This window comes from Sciurus vulgaris (genome assembly GCF_902686455.1).
Source record: "Sciurus vulgaris genome assembly, chromosome: 2".
In the NCBI taxonomy this organism is placed as follows: Eukaryota; Metazoa; Chordata; class Mammalia; order Rodentia; family Sciuridae; genus Sciurus; species Sciurus vulgaris.
Genome location: NC_136462.1, coordinates 71,231,340 through 71,246,937, shown reverse-complemented (window position 1 = coordinate 71,246,937; position 15,598 = coordinate 71,231,340). Strand labels below are relative to the sequence as shown.

The following is a 15,598-nucleotide window of genomic DNA, read 5'->3' as shown; positions in this document are numbered from 1 at the left end:
AAGCAGAAAGAGCCTCCACTTGCCAGATACAAAATATATACCCTAAAGGAACACCCATATATACCCCAAAGGCACATCCCCAATGTCCACCTCCTCTAGCCACACCCTACCTGGCTTCAGTTTTCACTCGGTTAATCCGCATCAAGGGATTAATTCACTGATTGGGTTAAGACTTTTATAACCCAATCATTTCACCTCTGAATGTTCTTGCATTGTCTTACACATGCGCTTTTGATGGACACTTAATATCTAAACCAATAACCTTCCACCCCTGGTCCCCCAAAACTCATGCTCATCTCACAATGCAAAACTTATTTAGTCCATTTCTAAGAGTCCGCATGGTCTCAATAGTTCAAGCATTGCCCAAAAGTTCAAGTCCAAAGTCTCCTCTGGGACTCAGGGCAAACCTGCATTGTGAGCTGTGCAAGCAGGGTGCCCCACTGGTCTCTGCTCAAAGAATTTTTACTTTTACTCACTTGAGCCTGATATGGATGTGGTCTTGCCAATTCCTGAGATGCCCTCAAGAGTCATCTTTCTTATTGCCTCTGAGCAGTCTTCAGCATTTTTTTTTTTTTTTGCATTTTTATTTTTTGGACATTGGGGATGTGCCTTTGGGGTATATATGGGTGTTCCTTTGGGGTATATATTTTGTATCTGGCAAGTGGAGGCTCTTTCTGCTTTCCTATTATTTTTCATCCAGAGGATGACAGGTTCGAATCCGCTGTACTCACGACATGGAGGCAGGAGGATCACACAAGCAAGTCCAACCTGAGCAACTCACTGAGACTCTGTCTCAAAAAAAAAAAAAAAAAAAATTCTGTGGAAGTAAGTGAGTTGTAGAGAGCACTTGCCTCATGCCCAGGCCCTGGCTTCAATGGCCTATAAGTAAAAAGAAAAAAAAAAAAAGAAACAAAATAACCAAACAAAGAGGAAGTGCTTGAGAAAATGAGTTCAACCCTTCTGACCCTCCATCATGGGAGGAGACAGCAACAAGGTGCTTCAACCTAGAACTTGCCACTTTCCAGAACTGTGGGAAGTGGACTGCTATTGTTAATAAGTTACCCACTCTAAGGTACTGAGGTTACAGGGGCAGGAAGGGACCCAGGCATCTGTTAGGACACCTTTGCTTGTTCTAGGATCTTGGCTTCCATATTTTATCCTTTATCACTTTGAATATATCAACTCTGGGCCTTTAGCCATCCAGGGTTTCTAGAGCAAAATCTGATGAGAACCTTGTGGGGCAAGGCTGAGGAATGCTCCCTCCCTCTCAGTCCCATAGGTGTTCATGCCAAGCTCTAGAGCATCCAGGGGACAGAGCATTTAGTGGGAGCATCACCATGTGAGCAAAGTGCTACCTCCCTTTGACACTAATCATTCTGACAGAAGAAGTAGGAATTGAATTCTTGGAGTGTAGATATGATGAGGCCTGTAAAGCCCAAAGTGAGTAGGGATTTTCATCAGACTCCAAGTGAAAAGAGCCCTGAAGGATCTGACAAGTTTGAATCTCTAAACGTGTAACTCTCAGTGTCCACACCCCCTGCAACAAAAAGCTTGTGGGGTCCTTCCTTATTCTTCTTATGAGAGTTGGACAGGTCCTGGAGGCCCCGAAGTGAGATGACCACTGGGGGTTCTGGCCGGGCGTGACCGGGTCATTGCTTGCTGTGACCTCACAAGGGAGCCACTGTGATGGGAGTTCAGCCACCAGCTATATAAGAGGGAGGCTGCGGCTGGGTTTTTTGTCCATAAGTACAGGAAGCTCTTGGTGGTGACCTGTCGGACTCCCAGATAGTGAGCGTTTTTGGTGGTTGGTGGTTGGTGGTTGGCGACTGGTGGTTGGGGGTTGGGGGTGGTGGTGTTTTGCTGTTGTTTTTTTTGATTTGGGCTTTTGTTTGTTTTGTCTTTTGGTTGTTGGTTTGGGTCTTTTGTTTGAGTTTGTTATTTTTTTTTAAGCTAGCATCCTTAGTTGTCTTTCCGGCTTTAGGATGTGCAGTCAGTGCAGTCAGACTAGTGTAGGGCCACAGGGGCCCAGCTCCTGCTACGAGGCGGCCCTCACGGACCACTACCAAGTCGTGAGGGAGCTTGGCCAGGGGGGCTTCAGCCAGGTGCTTCTAGCCCGCCATCTCCTCACTGGGGCAGAGGTGGTGGTGAAAGTCGTGCCCAAGACAGAGGGGAACCAGCCCATCCTACTGGAACCGCAGTGGTTGATGGCCCTGGAGCACCCGAATGTGATCCAGCTGTTCCAGGTCATCGAGACCCCGAGCAACATCTACGTGGTCATGGAGCACGCAGGTGAGGGAGCGCTCCGGTGCTGCATCCCGGCGGCAGGTGGGCTGAAGGAGGAGAAGGCCCGCAGGACCTTCAGGCAGATGGTGTGTGCGGTGCGCCACTGCCACAAGCGGGGCATCGCGCACCTCGACCTCAAGTCCGAGAACTTCGTGGTGGACAACAGGGGCGGCAAGGTCAAACTCATAGACTTTGGCTTGAGCGCCAGGGTCCGGCCTGGGCAGAAGCTCAACTGCTTCTGGGGCACTCTGCCGTACAGTGCCCCTGAAATCGTCCTGAAGCAAGACTACGAGGGTCCCCTGGCAGACGTGTGGAGCCTGGGGTCACCCTCTTTCTCATGCTCACAGGGAGACGCCCGTTTAAGGCGAGCACGGCCAAGAGCCTGCAGAGGCTCATCGTGCACGCCAGCTATGAGCTCCCCGCGCACCTCTCCCAGGAGGCCCGCAGCCTCATCCAGCAAATGCTGACGGTGGACCCCGCCCAGAGGCCCACTCTAGAGCAGGTAATGGGGAAGCCCCGCCTGGTCCTTGCGGCCAGCCACTGCCCACACGCCCAGACCCCGCCATCATGACCATCATGTTTGACATGGGCTTTGACCCCTACAACACCTGGGTGTCCCTGGACCAGCGGAAATTTGATGAGGCCATGGGGACCTATCTTATCCTCCTGCACCAGCGAAGCCAAGGGGCGGGCTGTGAGCTCCAGGCGAGGGCTATGCGCCCTCGGGTGGTCGGGCCTCGCCCAGGCCCCTCGGATCCCCCCAGCATGCATCCCAAGAAGTGTGCCAGCGAGCCTGCCCTTCCCCAGCCCTGTGAGCAGCAGCAGCCCGAGGCGGCCAAGTCATCGGGGCACAAGGGCACCGCAAGTGCCAGTGTGCCCGCGATTCCTCTGCGCTTCTTCCATGGGGACACACCCCCTCCCAGCCCAGTCTCCAGGCCAGACCCTGTGCCCCGCAGGCCCGACCACCCCAGGCCCAGGCCCTGGAGGATCCTCAGCAGATGGGTAGCACAAGGCCCCAGCTCGTCCTCCCAGGGAAAGGCATGGATAGGCAAAATTAATATTGTTAAAATGGTCGCACTACCAAAAGCAATATACAGATTCAATGAAACCCCCATCAAAAGACCAATGACATTCTTTACAGAACAAGAGAAGGGGTGGGAGAGAGGGAGGGAAAAGAAAAGAGTCCTCAAATTAATTCGGAAGAGTAAGAGACCCAGAATAGCCAAAGCAATCCTGAGCAACAGAAGTGATGCAAGAAGGCATCACATTACCTGATCTCTAATTATACTACAGAGCTATAGTAACAAAAACAGCATGGTCTTGGCATCAAACTAGATATGAAGACCAATGGACTAGAACAGAAGGCACAGAAGCAAACCCACATACTTATAGTCCTCTGATATTTGACAAAGGTACTACAAATATGTGTTGGAGAAATGAGAGCCTTTTTAAGAAATGGTACTAGGAAAACTGGATATCCATAAGTAAACAAATGAAACTAGATGCCTATCTCTCACCCTGCACAAGTCAAATCATAATGGATCAACAACTGAGGAATTAGCCCAGAATCTTTGCTAGAAGAAAACATGGAGTCATCATCCCATCGTACTGGTGCAAGTACCAGCCTCTTTCACAAGATCCTTAGAGTTCAAGGAATAAAACCAGGAATAAGTGAGCTGCCACAAATTAGCTTCTGCACAGCAAAGGAAATGATTAAAAGTGTAAAGAGAGCACCTACAGCAATGGAAAAAAAATTTTGCCAGTTTCTCCTCTGACAGAGGATTAATATCCAGAATATATTTTTAAAAACTCCAAAAACTTAGCATCAAAAATCATATAACAATTGATAAATGGGCAAAAGAAATAAACAGACATTTCTCAAAAGGAGAAACACAGATGGGCAACAAATATCTGAAAAAATGTTCAACATCTCTAGCAATCAGGGAAATTCAAATTAAAACTACACTAAGATTTCTTCTCACTCCAGTCAGAATGGCAATTATCATTAGCACAAATAATAAATGCTGGCAAGAATGTGGAGGAAATGGTACATTCACACATTGTTGGTGGGACTGCAAATTAGTACAGTCATTCTGGGAAGCAGTATGGAGATTCCACAAAAAATAGGAATGGAACCACCATATGACTGAGCTATTCCACTTCTTGGTATTTATCCAAAGGAATTCAAATCAGGATACTATGATGGTATAACCACATCAATGTTTATAGTAGCACAATTCACAATAGCCAAATTGTGAAACCAGCCCAGATACCTGTCAATAGATGAAGTGGTTAAGGAAACTGTGATATATAGATACACACACAAACACTCACACACACACACACACACACACAATGGAATTTTACTCAGCCATAGAGAAGAGTGAAATTATGGCATTTGCCAGTAAATGGATGAAGAACATCATTAGTGAAATAAGACAGACTCAGAAAATCAAGGGATTGAATACATATGCATATCTAGAACAAAATAAGGGAAAGGGGGGATCAAATAACATAAAGATATAGGAAGATCAATGGAGTAGAAAAACGAGATCAAGAGGGAGGGAGGAGGCCTGGGGAAAGAGGATACATGGAATGAATTTAACAAAATTACACTATGTGCAAATATAAATATACCCCCAGAAATTCACCTTTATGAAGCACCAATTAAAAACGAAACTTAAAGGAAGATCAGTAGAGTAGAGGAAGGAGAATAGGGGGAGGAAGGAGATGAGAGAAAAGGGATGGGCACTATAGACAGAAATGGAGCAAAAAATTCCATGCATGGTTTTGCTAAATTGAACTCAACTATTATGTATAACTATGATGCTCTAGTAAAAAAGAAAAAATTCATTCAAATCAGATCATCGATGTAATTTGTAATGGCTAAAGTCATAAATCTTCTGGAAAAAGAGAAAACAATTTCTAGATGTGACATTAGAAGCATGATTCAGGCACTCTATGTGATGGGCTATTCATGAAATTCATCTGGAAATATGAAACCCAGAATAGCTAAAGCAATCCTTCACAGGAAAAATGAAGCTGGGGGTATCGCAATACCAGAACTTCAACTATACTACAAAGCAATAGTAACAAAGACAGCATGGTATTGGTACCAAAATAGACAGGTAGATCAATGGTACAGAATAGAGGACACGGACACAAACCCAAATAAATACAATTTTCTCATACTAGACAAAGGGGCCAAAAATATGCAGTGGAGAAAAGATAGCCTCTTCAACAAATGGTGCTGGGAAAACTGGAAAACCATATGCAACAGAATGAAACTAAACCCATATCTCTCACCATGCGCAAAACTAAACTCAAAATGGATTAAGGACCTCGGAATCAGACCAGAGACCCTGCAGATTACAGAAAAAAAAGGAGGTCCAGATCTTCAACATGTCGGCTTAGGACCAGACTTCCTTAACAGGACTCCCATAGCACAAGAAATAAAAGCAAGAATTAACCACTGGGATAGATTCAAACTAAAAAGCTTTCTCTCAGCAAAGGAAACTATCAGCAATGCAAAGAAAGAGCCTACAGAGTGGGAGAATATCTTTGCCAATCATACTTCAGATAGAGCACTAATCTCCAGAATCTATAAAGAACTCAACAAACTCTACACCAAGAATACAAATAACCCAATCAACAAATGGGCTAAGGAAATGAACAGACACTTCACAGAAGAAGATGTACAAGCAATCAACAAACATATGAAAAAATGTTCCACATCTCTAGTAATAAGAGAAATGCAAATCAAAACTACCCTAAGATTCCATCTCACCCCAATTAGAATGGTGATTATCAAAAATACAAGCAACAACAGGTGTTGGCGAGGATGTGGGGAAAAAGGTAGACTCATACATTGCTGGTGGGGCTGCAAATTAGTGCAGCCACTCGAAAGCAGTGTGAAGATTCCTTAGAAAACTTGAAATGGAACTACCATTGGACCCAGCTATCCCACTCCTTGGCCTATACCCAAAGGACTTAAAATCAGCATACTACAGAGATACAACCACATCAATGTTCATAGCTGCTCAATTCACCATAGCCAGATTGTGGAACCAACCTAGATGCCCTTCAGTTGATGAATGGATAAAGAAACTGTGATATGTTTATACACATTATATATACATGTATATGTATATATATATGTATGTATATGTGTATATGTATATATATATGTGTGTATATATGTATATATACATTATATATATACATTATATATGTATATATATATAATGGAATATTACTCAGCCATAAAAAATGATAAAATTATGGCATTTGCCATAATATGCCAGGCATATGGATAAAATTGGAGAACATCACACTAAGTGAGATAAGCCAATCTCAAAAAAACAAAGGATGAATGATCTCACTGATAAATGGATAATGACACATAATGGGTGTGGGAGGGGTTAGTGATAGGGTTAGAGTTAGGGTTGGGGGGGGCAAGAATGGAGGAAGGAAGGACTGTATAGAGGGAAAAGAGAGGTGGGAGGGGTGAGGGGAAGAGAAAAAATAACAGAATGAATCAAACAACATTACTCTATGTAAATTTATGATTACACAAATGGTACGCCTTTACTCCATGTACAAGCAGAGAAACAACATGTATCCCATTTGTTTACAATAAAAAAAAAGAATAACCAGTATATTTAAGGGGGGAAAAAAGCATGATTCATAAAAGAAAAAAGTGTAAATTAAATTTCATCAAAATTAAAAACATTAGTTTTCAAAAGTTTGGAAACAAAATGACAACATACAGAGTAGGAGATCATATGCCTGAATAAAAGAGTTTTTTCCAGAATATACAAAGAACACCCACAGCTCCACAACTCAATAAGTAGTAAAACAATTCAATTAAACTTGGTCACAATATTTGAGTAAACATTACAGCAAAGAAAATAAACATATGACTAAAAAACAAACATATTATCAATGTTATTAGTCATTAGGGAAATATGACAGTGGAATAATATATCCATACATTAAAATGACTAATCAAAGAGTGAAGATACTAGATATTGGCAAGGATATTGAGAAACTGGAACCCTTCTACATTGCTGGTAAAAAAAATATTGAATGATATAGCCATTTGAGAAACAGTTTGGCAGTTTCTTAAGAGGTTAATCCTGAAATTACCATAAGACCCAGTAATACTACTCCCAGGTATAGTGCCCCCCAAAATGAAAACATACACAACAACTGGAACACAAATGTTCATAGCAGAATTATTCATAACAGCCAAAAATTGTAAGCAACACAAGTGGCCATTAACTAGTGACTAGATAATTCAAACATATTATACACATCTATACAATGAAGTACTATTGGGCAATAAAATGAAGGAACCTCTGATACACGCCACAACTAGTTTGAACTCAAAAAATGTATACTATGTCAAAGAAGCCAAACATGAATGACTGCAAATTGTGTACTTCTCTTTACGAGACGGAAAGGCAAATTTATAGGTAGAGAGAGCAGATAAATGGCAATCAGGGACTGAGGAATAATAGGGATTGACTGAAAATAAGCACAAAGAAACCTTTTGAGGTTAGAAAAATGTTCTAGAATTGAGTCATGGTAAAATTTATCCAAAATTCTCTTTGCTAAAAAGTATTGAATTATACATTTACAATGAATAATTTTATGGTCATGTAAATTATATCTCAATGAAGCAATTTTTTTAGATGGGGATTTCACTGTGTTGCCCTAGCTAACAAACTCCTGGATGTAAATAATCGTCCTACATCAGCCTCCTAAGTACCTATGGATTACAGGCATGTGCCACCATGACCAGTTCAGAGCTATTTTTAAATAATTATTTTTAAAACCCTAAAAGAACTACCTGAATTCAGCTACACAAATTATATACTACAAATTTTGTTCTGTTTGTTCTGCAACAGTGTAGAAAACCATATATTTCATCAATATTGAAAATAAATACAGAGAAAATTAAGAACATTTCATTAGAAAGTAACCCATGGTGGCACTTAAATGCCATCACTATCCGTTACTTTTCTGGTTAATTACTTAAACAGACTAGTTTGTTCAGATCTATACTGTTAATCTTTAGGTGTCCAGATATCTGGTAAAATATTATTTATGGGTATGTCTATGAAGACATTTTCAGAAGAGATTAGCATTTAAGTCAATAGACTAAGCAAAAAAGGTTGCCCTCACCAATGTGGATGGGCACTCTCCAATCCACTAAGGGCATGAATGGAACAAAAAGGCAGAGAAAGACTGAATTCACACTTTTCTTTTTTTTAACTGAAACTTCCATCTTCTCTTGCTCTCAGATTTGCATTGCTCCTGTTCTTAGCCTCCAGGCTCAGACTGAGACTCACATCATTGTCTGTCCTGGTGGTCACACCTTTGGACTGGGACTAGAATGACACCACAGGTTTTACTAGTTCTCTAAAAGATCATGGTATTTCTCAGCCTCTGTAATTATGTGACCCAATACCTCACATAAATCTCTTTCAGCACATCTATATATATCCTATTGGTACTGTTTTTCTAAAGAATTCTGACTCATATAATACATTAACAGACTCTCATCACTTGGTAGAATATTCTCTTTCAATATTTTAGCCATAGTCAGTTACAGTTTCTTTCTTACTATGACTATTTGAAAGGAATGCCTTTAAAAAGTCTTTTTTTTTTCCTGGACAAGGTTCCATAAGTCCTGCACTTTAGCATCTTGCCACTTGTTCCTTTTCTCCTGTTCTACTACCTCTTTATCTATTCTCATTTTATAATTTCTGAGACAAATAGAAGAAATCACTAATACCCCCAGGTTAGAGAAAATATGCCTTAGCATGGTTTCTCTCCACTGTACCACATAACCAGTAGGAAGCCCAAAGGCCACCTTAATAAAATTATGACATAACTCAATAAATGACACCTAATAACTCAATCATGTAAAATGCTCTTAGTACTATTTTGAAGCCAGTGAAATAACCAGGAGTGACTTCTGCCTACCCAGTCAATTGCAGTTCCTGAGAATCTGACTGTGCATTCCAATTCACCTTGGTTCTAGTCACATTTTGTCATCAACTGATTGTAGTTAACTTAGCAAGATAATGTGTCTAAATCAACCATAGTAAATCATTTCTCTTTTCAGTTATTGGTTTGAAATGGGCACATGACCCAATGCAGCTATTGACATATAGAGAAGTCAAGTTGGAGCTTCTGAAAAAGTTTTTCATTCATTAAAAAATAATAATAATAATTTGAGGAAAGCAATAGTAGTTAACTTTCTCCTGGAGGTTACTCAGTCTGAATAGAAAGCTTGGAATTGCTATAGCCCTCATGTAAACATAATAGGGATCTGTAACAGAGATTCTTTCCTTGATAAAACTTTAGTTAGATTCCTCTGAACCTTCTACTCAACTAGAAAAAAATCTTGGGCTTCTTATAAATCCTTTTTGGAGTCCACTTTTAGTAAATATACTGATAAATTAGTTTATCCAGAACTCTCCCTTTTAATATCCAATCACCTCTGATATTGGACCAAATCTTCCTCTTTCCCTGATCACCAGGTCTGCCTTTAGCTAAAATTCTATTAGATCAGTTTAGAAGAATTGCTCTCACTCTCAGTAATTGACCATCCACCAATTCCCCAACCCTACTCCCTGGCTATAAATGTTTAATTTTCCTCATTGAATTCACAATTGAGCCCATTCTATATCAAGGTCTTTTTTTCCATGTTGCTACAGTTTCTGACTTAAACATACTTTTACCTCTTTAACGACCATCCACCTCTGGTTTTCTTTGACATTAGCCCAAGAAGCCAGTGTTGAGGAAGGTAAAGCTGGGAAATAAAAGAGCCCTGGTTCCTCAGTCATCTTGTAAGCTCTGATTATATCTCAGTGACCTTGTAAGCTCTGGTTATATAGTAACCTGTTTTAGTCAAACTTTGGAAACGTATGGTTCAGGATGAAGGATAACATTTTATTCTTAACTAAATGACATTCCTTTCCCCCCTTCCTTTTTGCAAAAACAAGAACTATATCTGAAGATGCTCTGAAACATAGAGAAAACAAAATGAAGAAAGAAACTTTAGTGTTAGCATTCCCAGGTCTCAGATTGAGGCTTGTGGAATTTAATATTACCCAACCAACCATATCCTGTGGTCTCTGTGGGAAATTGCCACTGATCTTAGCCTAGCAAGGTACCCAAGACTCCCCTCCCACCCATTATAACAACACAGAGCCCTTGAAGAATATGTTAAATGCCTTGCCTTTGTAGAACATTTTTAACTTGGTACAGCACTTTCAAATCCATTAGCTAATTGCAATCTTCAAAACAGTGTGCTCAGGTAGACATTACCCCCATTTGACAAATGACAAGTACAGAGTGCATAGAGAAGGTGAAAACATTTGCTTAAAATAACCCAACTAACTACACTATGAATAGTTGATAGCCTAAGATTCCTTGTTCAGAAAAGCAAATATACTCTGATCCTGATGTAAATATGCTCTGTTCTAGATTTTCCTAGGACCAAAAGGTCCACAGTGTCTCTGAGGATTGAGATAAGTCCTAATTACACACTCACCTACCTTTAGTCTCTACTGTAGCCAGTTTCAGCCATTTAACTTCCCATTTTTCCCTCCTCCATTGCTTTTCATCCATTCAGTAGGACCAAATGGTTCAGAAATTCTATGTGGGAAATGTTTAATAGAAAAGCATGAAGGGCATTGCCTAGGAAAAGTGAGAAGTAGTAGGAGACCATAAAGATCAGCTACAGTTGAAGAAGATGCATCTTTTGCATTGATCAGACCAAAGAAAAATGGTAAGGACAACTGGGTTCAGTTTTTAAATAGAGTTCAAAATAAGAGCAAACCTTTTAACATACATATCTACAAAGGAAGAAATTTAAGCCTGTTATGGTTTGTATATCACATGTCCTCCAAAAGCTCATGTTCACATAGAAGTATTCAGAAATAAGATGATTAGATTATGTGAGCTGTAACATAATTGGTCCATCCTACTGCTGTGCTGGGTGGTTACTTTGGGCTGGTAGGGCATGCCTGGAGGAGTTCAGGCACTGGGGCTGTGCCCTGAAAAGGTTTATCTTCCCTGAAGAGCCTCTCCCACACATACACACCCAGCACACCCAGTCTCTCTCTCTCTCTCTCTCTCTCTCTCTCTCTCTCTCTCTCTCTCTCTCTCTCTCTCTCTCTTGCTCTCTCTCTCTCTGCTTCCTGGCTGCCACAGAAAAACAGTACTCCTCTGCCATAGCCTTCTACCATAATATTCTGCCTCCCCTTGGGCCCAGAGTAGGCCAAGCATGAACTAAACCTCTAAAATCATAAGGTCAAAAAAAAACCACTTTTTCTTATCTAAGTTGCTATCATCAGGTATTTGGGCCACAGTGTCAAAAAAAGTGATTAAAACAAGAATTGGTACCAGGAGTGGGGGTCATTACTGATTAATCTGACAATATGATTCAGAGTTTTGGAGCTAGTTTGTGGGAAGAGTCTGAAAAAGTTTGGAAATGGAAGCTGGAAAAAGTCTTAAAATGTTATAAAACACTTAATGGGCAATTCTTGTGGGAGCTCAGAAGACCAGAATGCCTATAGAAATGCAGACTATAAGGATTGTGCCCATAAGGTTTTAGAGGGTAATAATGATTCTATTAAAAATTAGACTAGAGATTATTTATGTTATGTTCTGGCAAATAACTTGTTTACATTTTGCCCATGTCCTGAGGCTTTATGTGAGGCTAAATTTAAAGATAACGGACTAATAAATCTGGGAGCAAACAATTTCAAGACTACACAGCATTCAGGCAGTAACATGAATATTACTATTAGCCTTTAGTCAGATTCACTATAAAAATAAAGAACAAAAAGCAGAACAACAGGATTTTTTAAACTTGCAATCTGGCCAAAAATGTGCCTGTAAAATTGAGGCCCCAAAGATGTGGTTGTTAAAGAGATTGTAGTTACGAAAAAGATGCTAAGTACTTTGCACAAAGATAATAGAAAACATTCTTTGAGAACATGTCAGGAATGAGCAAGACCATATCTATCAAAGGTTCTTGGGTATAAAAGTAAAAAATCCTTTAAGAGAATGTGGGGGCACCCTGCTTATACAGCGGTCCCTAAAAAGCTGTTTCTCCAGGACTTTGTTCACCATGCCTAGTCACCCACTAAGAGACCATTGCAGCCAGGATCCAAGAATGCCTGGATATTGCTCAAGCTGGAGGCAGACCTTGGCTTTGTCCACATGGTGCTAGTTCTGCAAAATTCAAGATGCTGGAGTTAGGGATTTGTGGAAGCTTCCACCAAGATTTCAAATAAAGGCCTGGGAGGACAAGCAAAGTATAAGAGAGTCAGAATTCTACAGGTTTCCCCTGATATGGTGATGTATAGAGCTATAAAGGTAACACCAAAGCTAAAATGGAGATCCCAGGGACAAGAGATACCAGTAAGGAAGGTCATCTGCTGAGAAAAGCTACTGACAAAACTAGTCTAAGTGCAGTCACATGACTACAACCAAGAAGGCCAAAGAGACAGGGCTGCATAAATCCTTTGGAGAAAACATCTCCCCACCTTGTGCCCCAAATACTGGACATGTAACTAAGGATCTAATATCTGCCTAGCTAGATTTTGGTCTTGCTTTGTTTCCAATCCCTTCTATCTATCTTCTATCTATGCCCCTATTTCTCCCTTTTAACATGGGAATGTTTACTCTGTGCCATATACATTAGATATATTTATCTTGCTTTTTATCATTACAGGGGTTTCACAGCCCAGAGTTTACTCCAAGTCTTAAATGAGACTTTGGACTTGGACTTTAGGGCAATGCTGAAACTATTATGACTATGATGACTCTTAGTGATGAATTACACCTATTTTTATAGCATAAGGACATAAAATTTTGGGGGGGCCAAAAAGTTTGGAATGTTATGGTTTGGCTATGAGTTGTCTTCTGAAACCTTCTGTGTTAATTCAGGCATATTTAGAAGTAAATAATTGGATTATGAGAACTGTAACCTAATCATCCCATCTTATTTTAAAAGGACTATCATGTTGGGTGGTAACTCAGGGCTGGTGGGGCGTGGCTGTACTAGCTCACCTAGGCTCTGAGTAACGGAGTTGGCCAACCATGGATGAAACCTCTAAAACCTTAAGTCCAAAATAAAATTTTCCTTCTCTACGTTGTTCTTGTTGGATATTTTGGTCACATAACAAAGAGTTGACTACCTTATACCCCTACCAAAACAATTAATGAAAGAAAGGATAAAATGGTCTCTACTTTCTAGAAAGTCTAAAAATTAAGAATAAAGGACTAAATTAGCCAGTTTAAAACTATTTGTTGCTAAATTTAATCCTTTTAAAGACAGGGTTCAAGCTGTTAAGTCCAAATACTAGGGAAAAATATGGAAGTGATATCCATCAGTACTCTGTTCTTTCTTTAGTTACCAGTATAGAAACATATTATTTTAAAATATCTTTTTTGTTCAAAATTTCACTAAGCCAAAAAGAATAAACTTTGAAATATAGATAAGAGTGCTTTCCCCTTTTTGTGTAATGTAAGCCAAAGTAAAGTGCTCATTCCCCAAACTTACTAGAGGCAGACATTCTTATATGTTAAAATATTTAAACAATGTTTTAGTATGAATCCCGTAAGAAATATTTCTTTTCAAATTCAATTATATGGAGATTTATAACTAGTTTTCCCTAATCTATTCATTAGATATTTTATAATATGTTAAAAAGAAAGGTTAGCCAGTGAATTACCTTTGCAAATGAGATGATAGGAGAAGAAACAGTTACAGACGTTAAACTCAGAAGTTCAGAAACAGACCTAGAGAATGAAGATAAAAGAGACAACACAATGGACAGAAAGTGCCATTTGCCAGTTAATAAAAAGTTAATAAACAATTTCTGATGCAGTAGTTTTTCTATCTCTATAAGGCCCCTGCCAAAGTGTGTAGAATCTTCCAAGCACTGTAAAAGTTTTATTTGTATGTATGTATTGTGGGAAATAAAAAAATAAAACCCCATAACTTTCTTTATATAGAAGTTTCTTGAACATATTTCAATAAAGTATTTTTCTCTAATATTACTAAATAAGAATAGATAAACTCAGATCTATTCTATAATTTTTATTTTCAAAGAGCATATTTGGAAAAGGTATATGAGAAAAGATAATGTATACAACATACAGTCAAACAAAAGAAATTCTCCAAAACTATAATAAGTATCTTTTAAAAAATAAAATAAGATTGTACATCTGTGCAATAAGAATAGGAGGCTATGAAAAGGAAGAAATCAGAGTGTATTCAGAGAAGGATTCCTCAGAAATTAGCCAAATTTATTTTAATTTTAATAGTAGGGTAGGAAAATTAATCTGGACATACCACCCAGAAAATATTTCAGAAAAAAAAACAGAGGAAGTCAACAGGAAAAAAATCTCAAAGATATAACACAAGAAACATTCTTAGAACCAAAAAATATAAACCTCTAAAAATATAGAACCTGTAAAAGAAATAAAGAAAGAGCTACACAAAGGTTGATCGCTGACAAACTTCAAAACACCAGGATGAAGAGAATGCTGTCCAGAAGCATATGAATACTAAAAAATGGTGCAATGATACCTTCAACGTTTAAGAGAAAATTACTTTCAACCTGTAATTGTCAATCTATCAAACAGATAAAAGGTTAAACTAAAGCCATTTTAAACATGCAAGAATTTAAAGATTGTTATTTCCCATACACTGTTTTCTAGGAAGCTACAAGAAGACACACTTCAGCAACACGAGGGGAAAAGAGGAAAACATGGATTACAGAAAGCAAGAACTTCAGCACATAAGAACAACGGAAGGACGAAGGTTGGCAGCCACGCAGCAGCCTGGAGAGCAGTTATCGAGTCCAGTCTGCAGTCAGGGAAGGATGGCTTCAGGAGGGATGGACCAGGCAGGAGCTTAAATTGTCAGAGTGTTTAGAACTCATTTGACGGTTTCTTAAAAATCTGATGTGTATGACCAAAAGAGAGATAGTAATGAGTACACAAAAATTTTTTAAAAGACAGTTATTGACTCCAGGGAAAACAAAATTCCCTGAGAAAGAAATCTACTTGTTTGCCCAGTCAACAATATTTTATAAAGCTTTGATTTCATAAATTTGATTATTAAATTAGCTGAACAGTGTTATATTTCTATTTTGAGAGTATAAGGAAGAAGGAAAGAAGACAGAAGAGAGTATAAAAGTAGTTAGAACCTTCATTTTCATTTTAATAAATCAGTAGGTAATATCAAAATCTGATAAATTGTTGGGCAAGTATGAAAAGG

The 15,598-nt window shown here is 39.4% G+C and overlaps 1 protein-coding gene across 1 annotated transcript; it reads left to right on the top strand.

Annotated features, from left to right (window-relative positions):
* Window positions 1–2,204: 2,204 nt before the first annotated feature.
* Window positions 2,205–15,236, top strand: LOC306655288 (sperm motility kinase 2A-like; the record flags this gene model as incomplete). Its single annotated transcript, XM_079129673.1, is given in 4 exon segments — window positions 2,205–2,598; window positions 2,601–2,798; window positions 2,801–3,331; window positions 15,037–15,236. Coding segments are annotated over 4 exon segments (1,323 nt in total).
* Window positions 15,237–15,598: the final 362 nt, after the last annotated feature.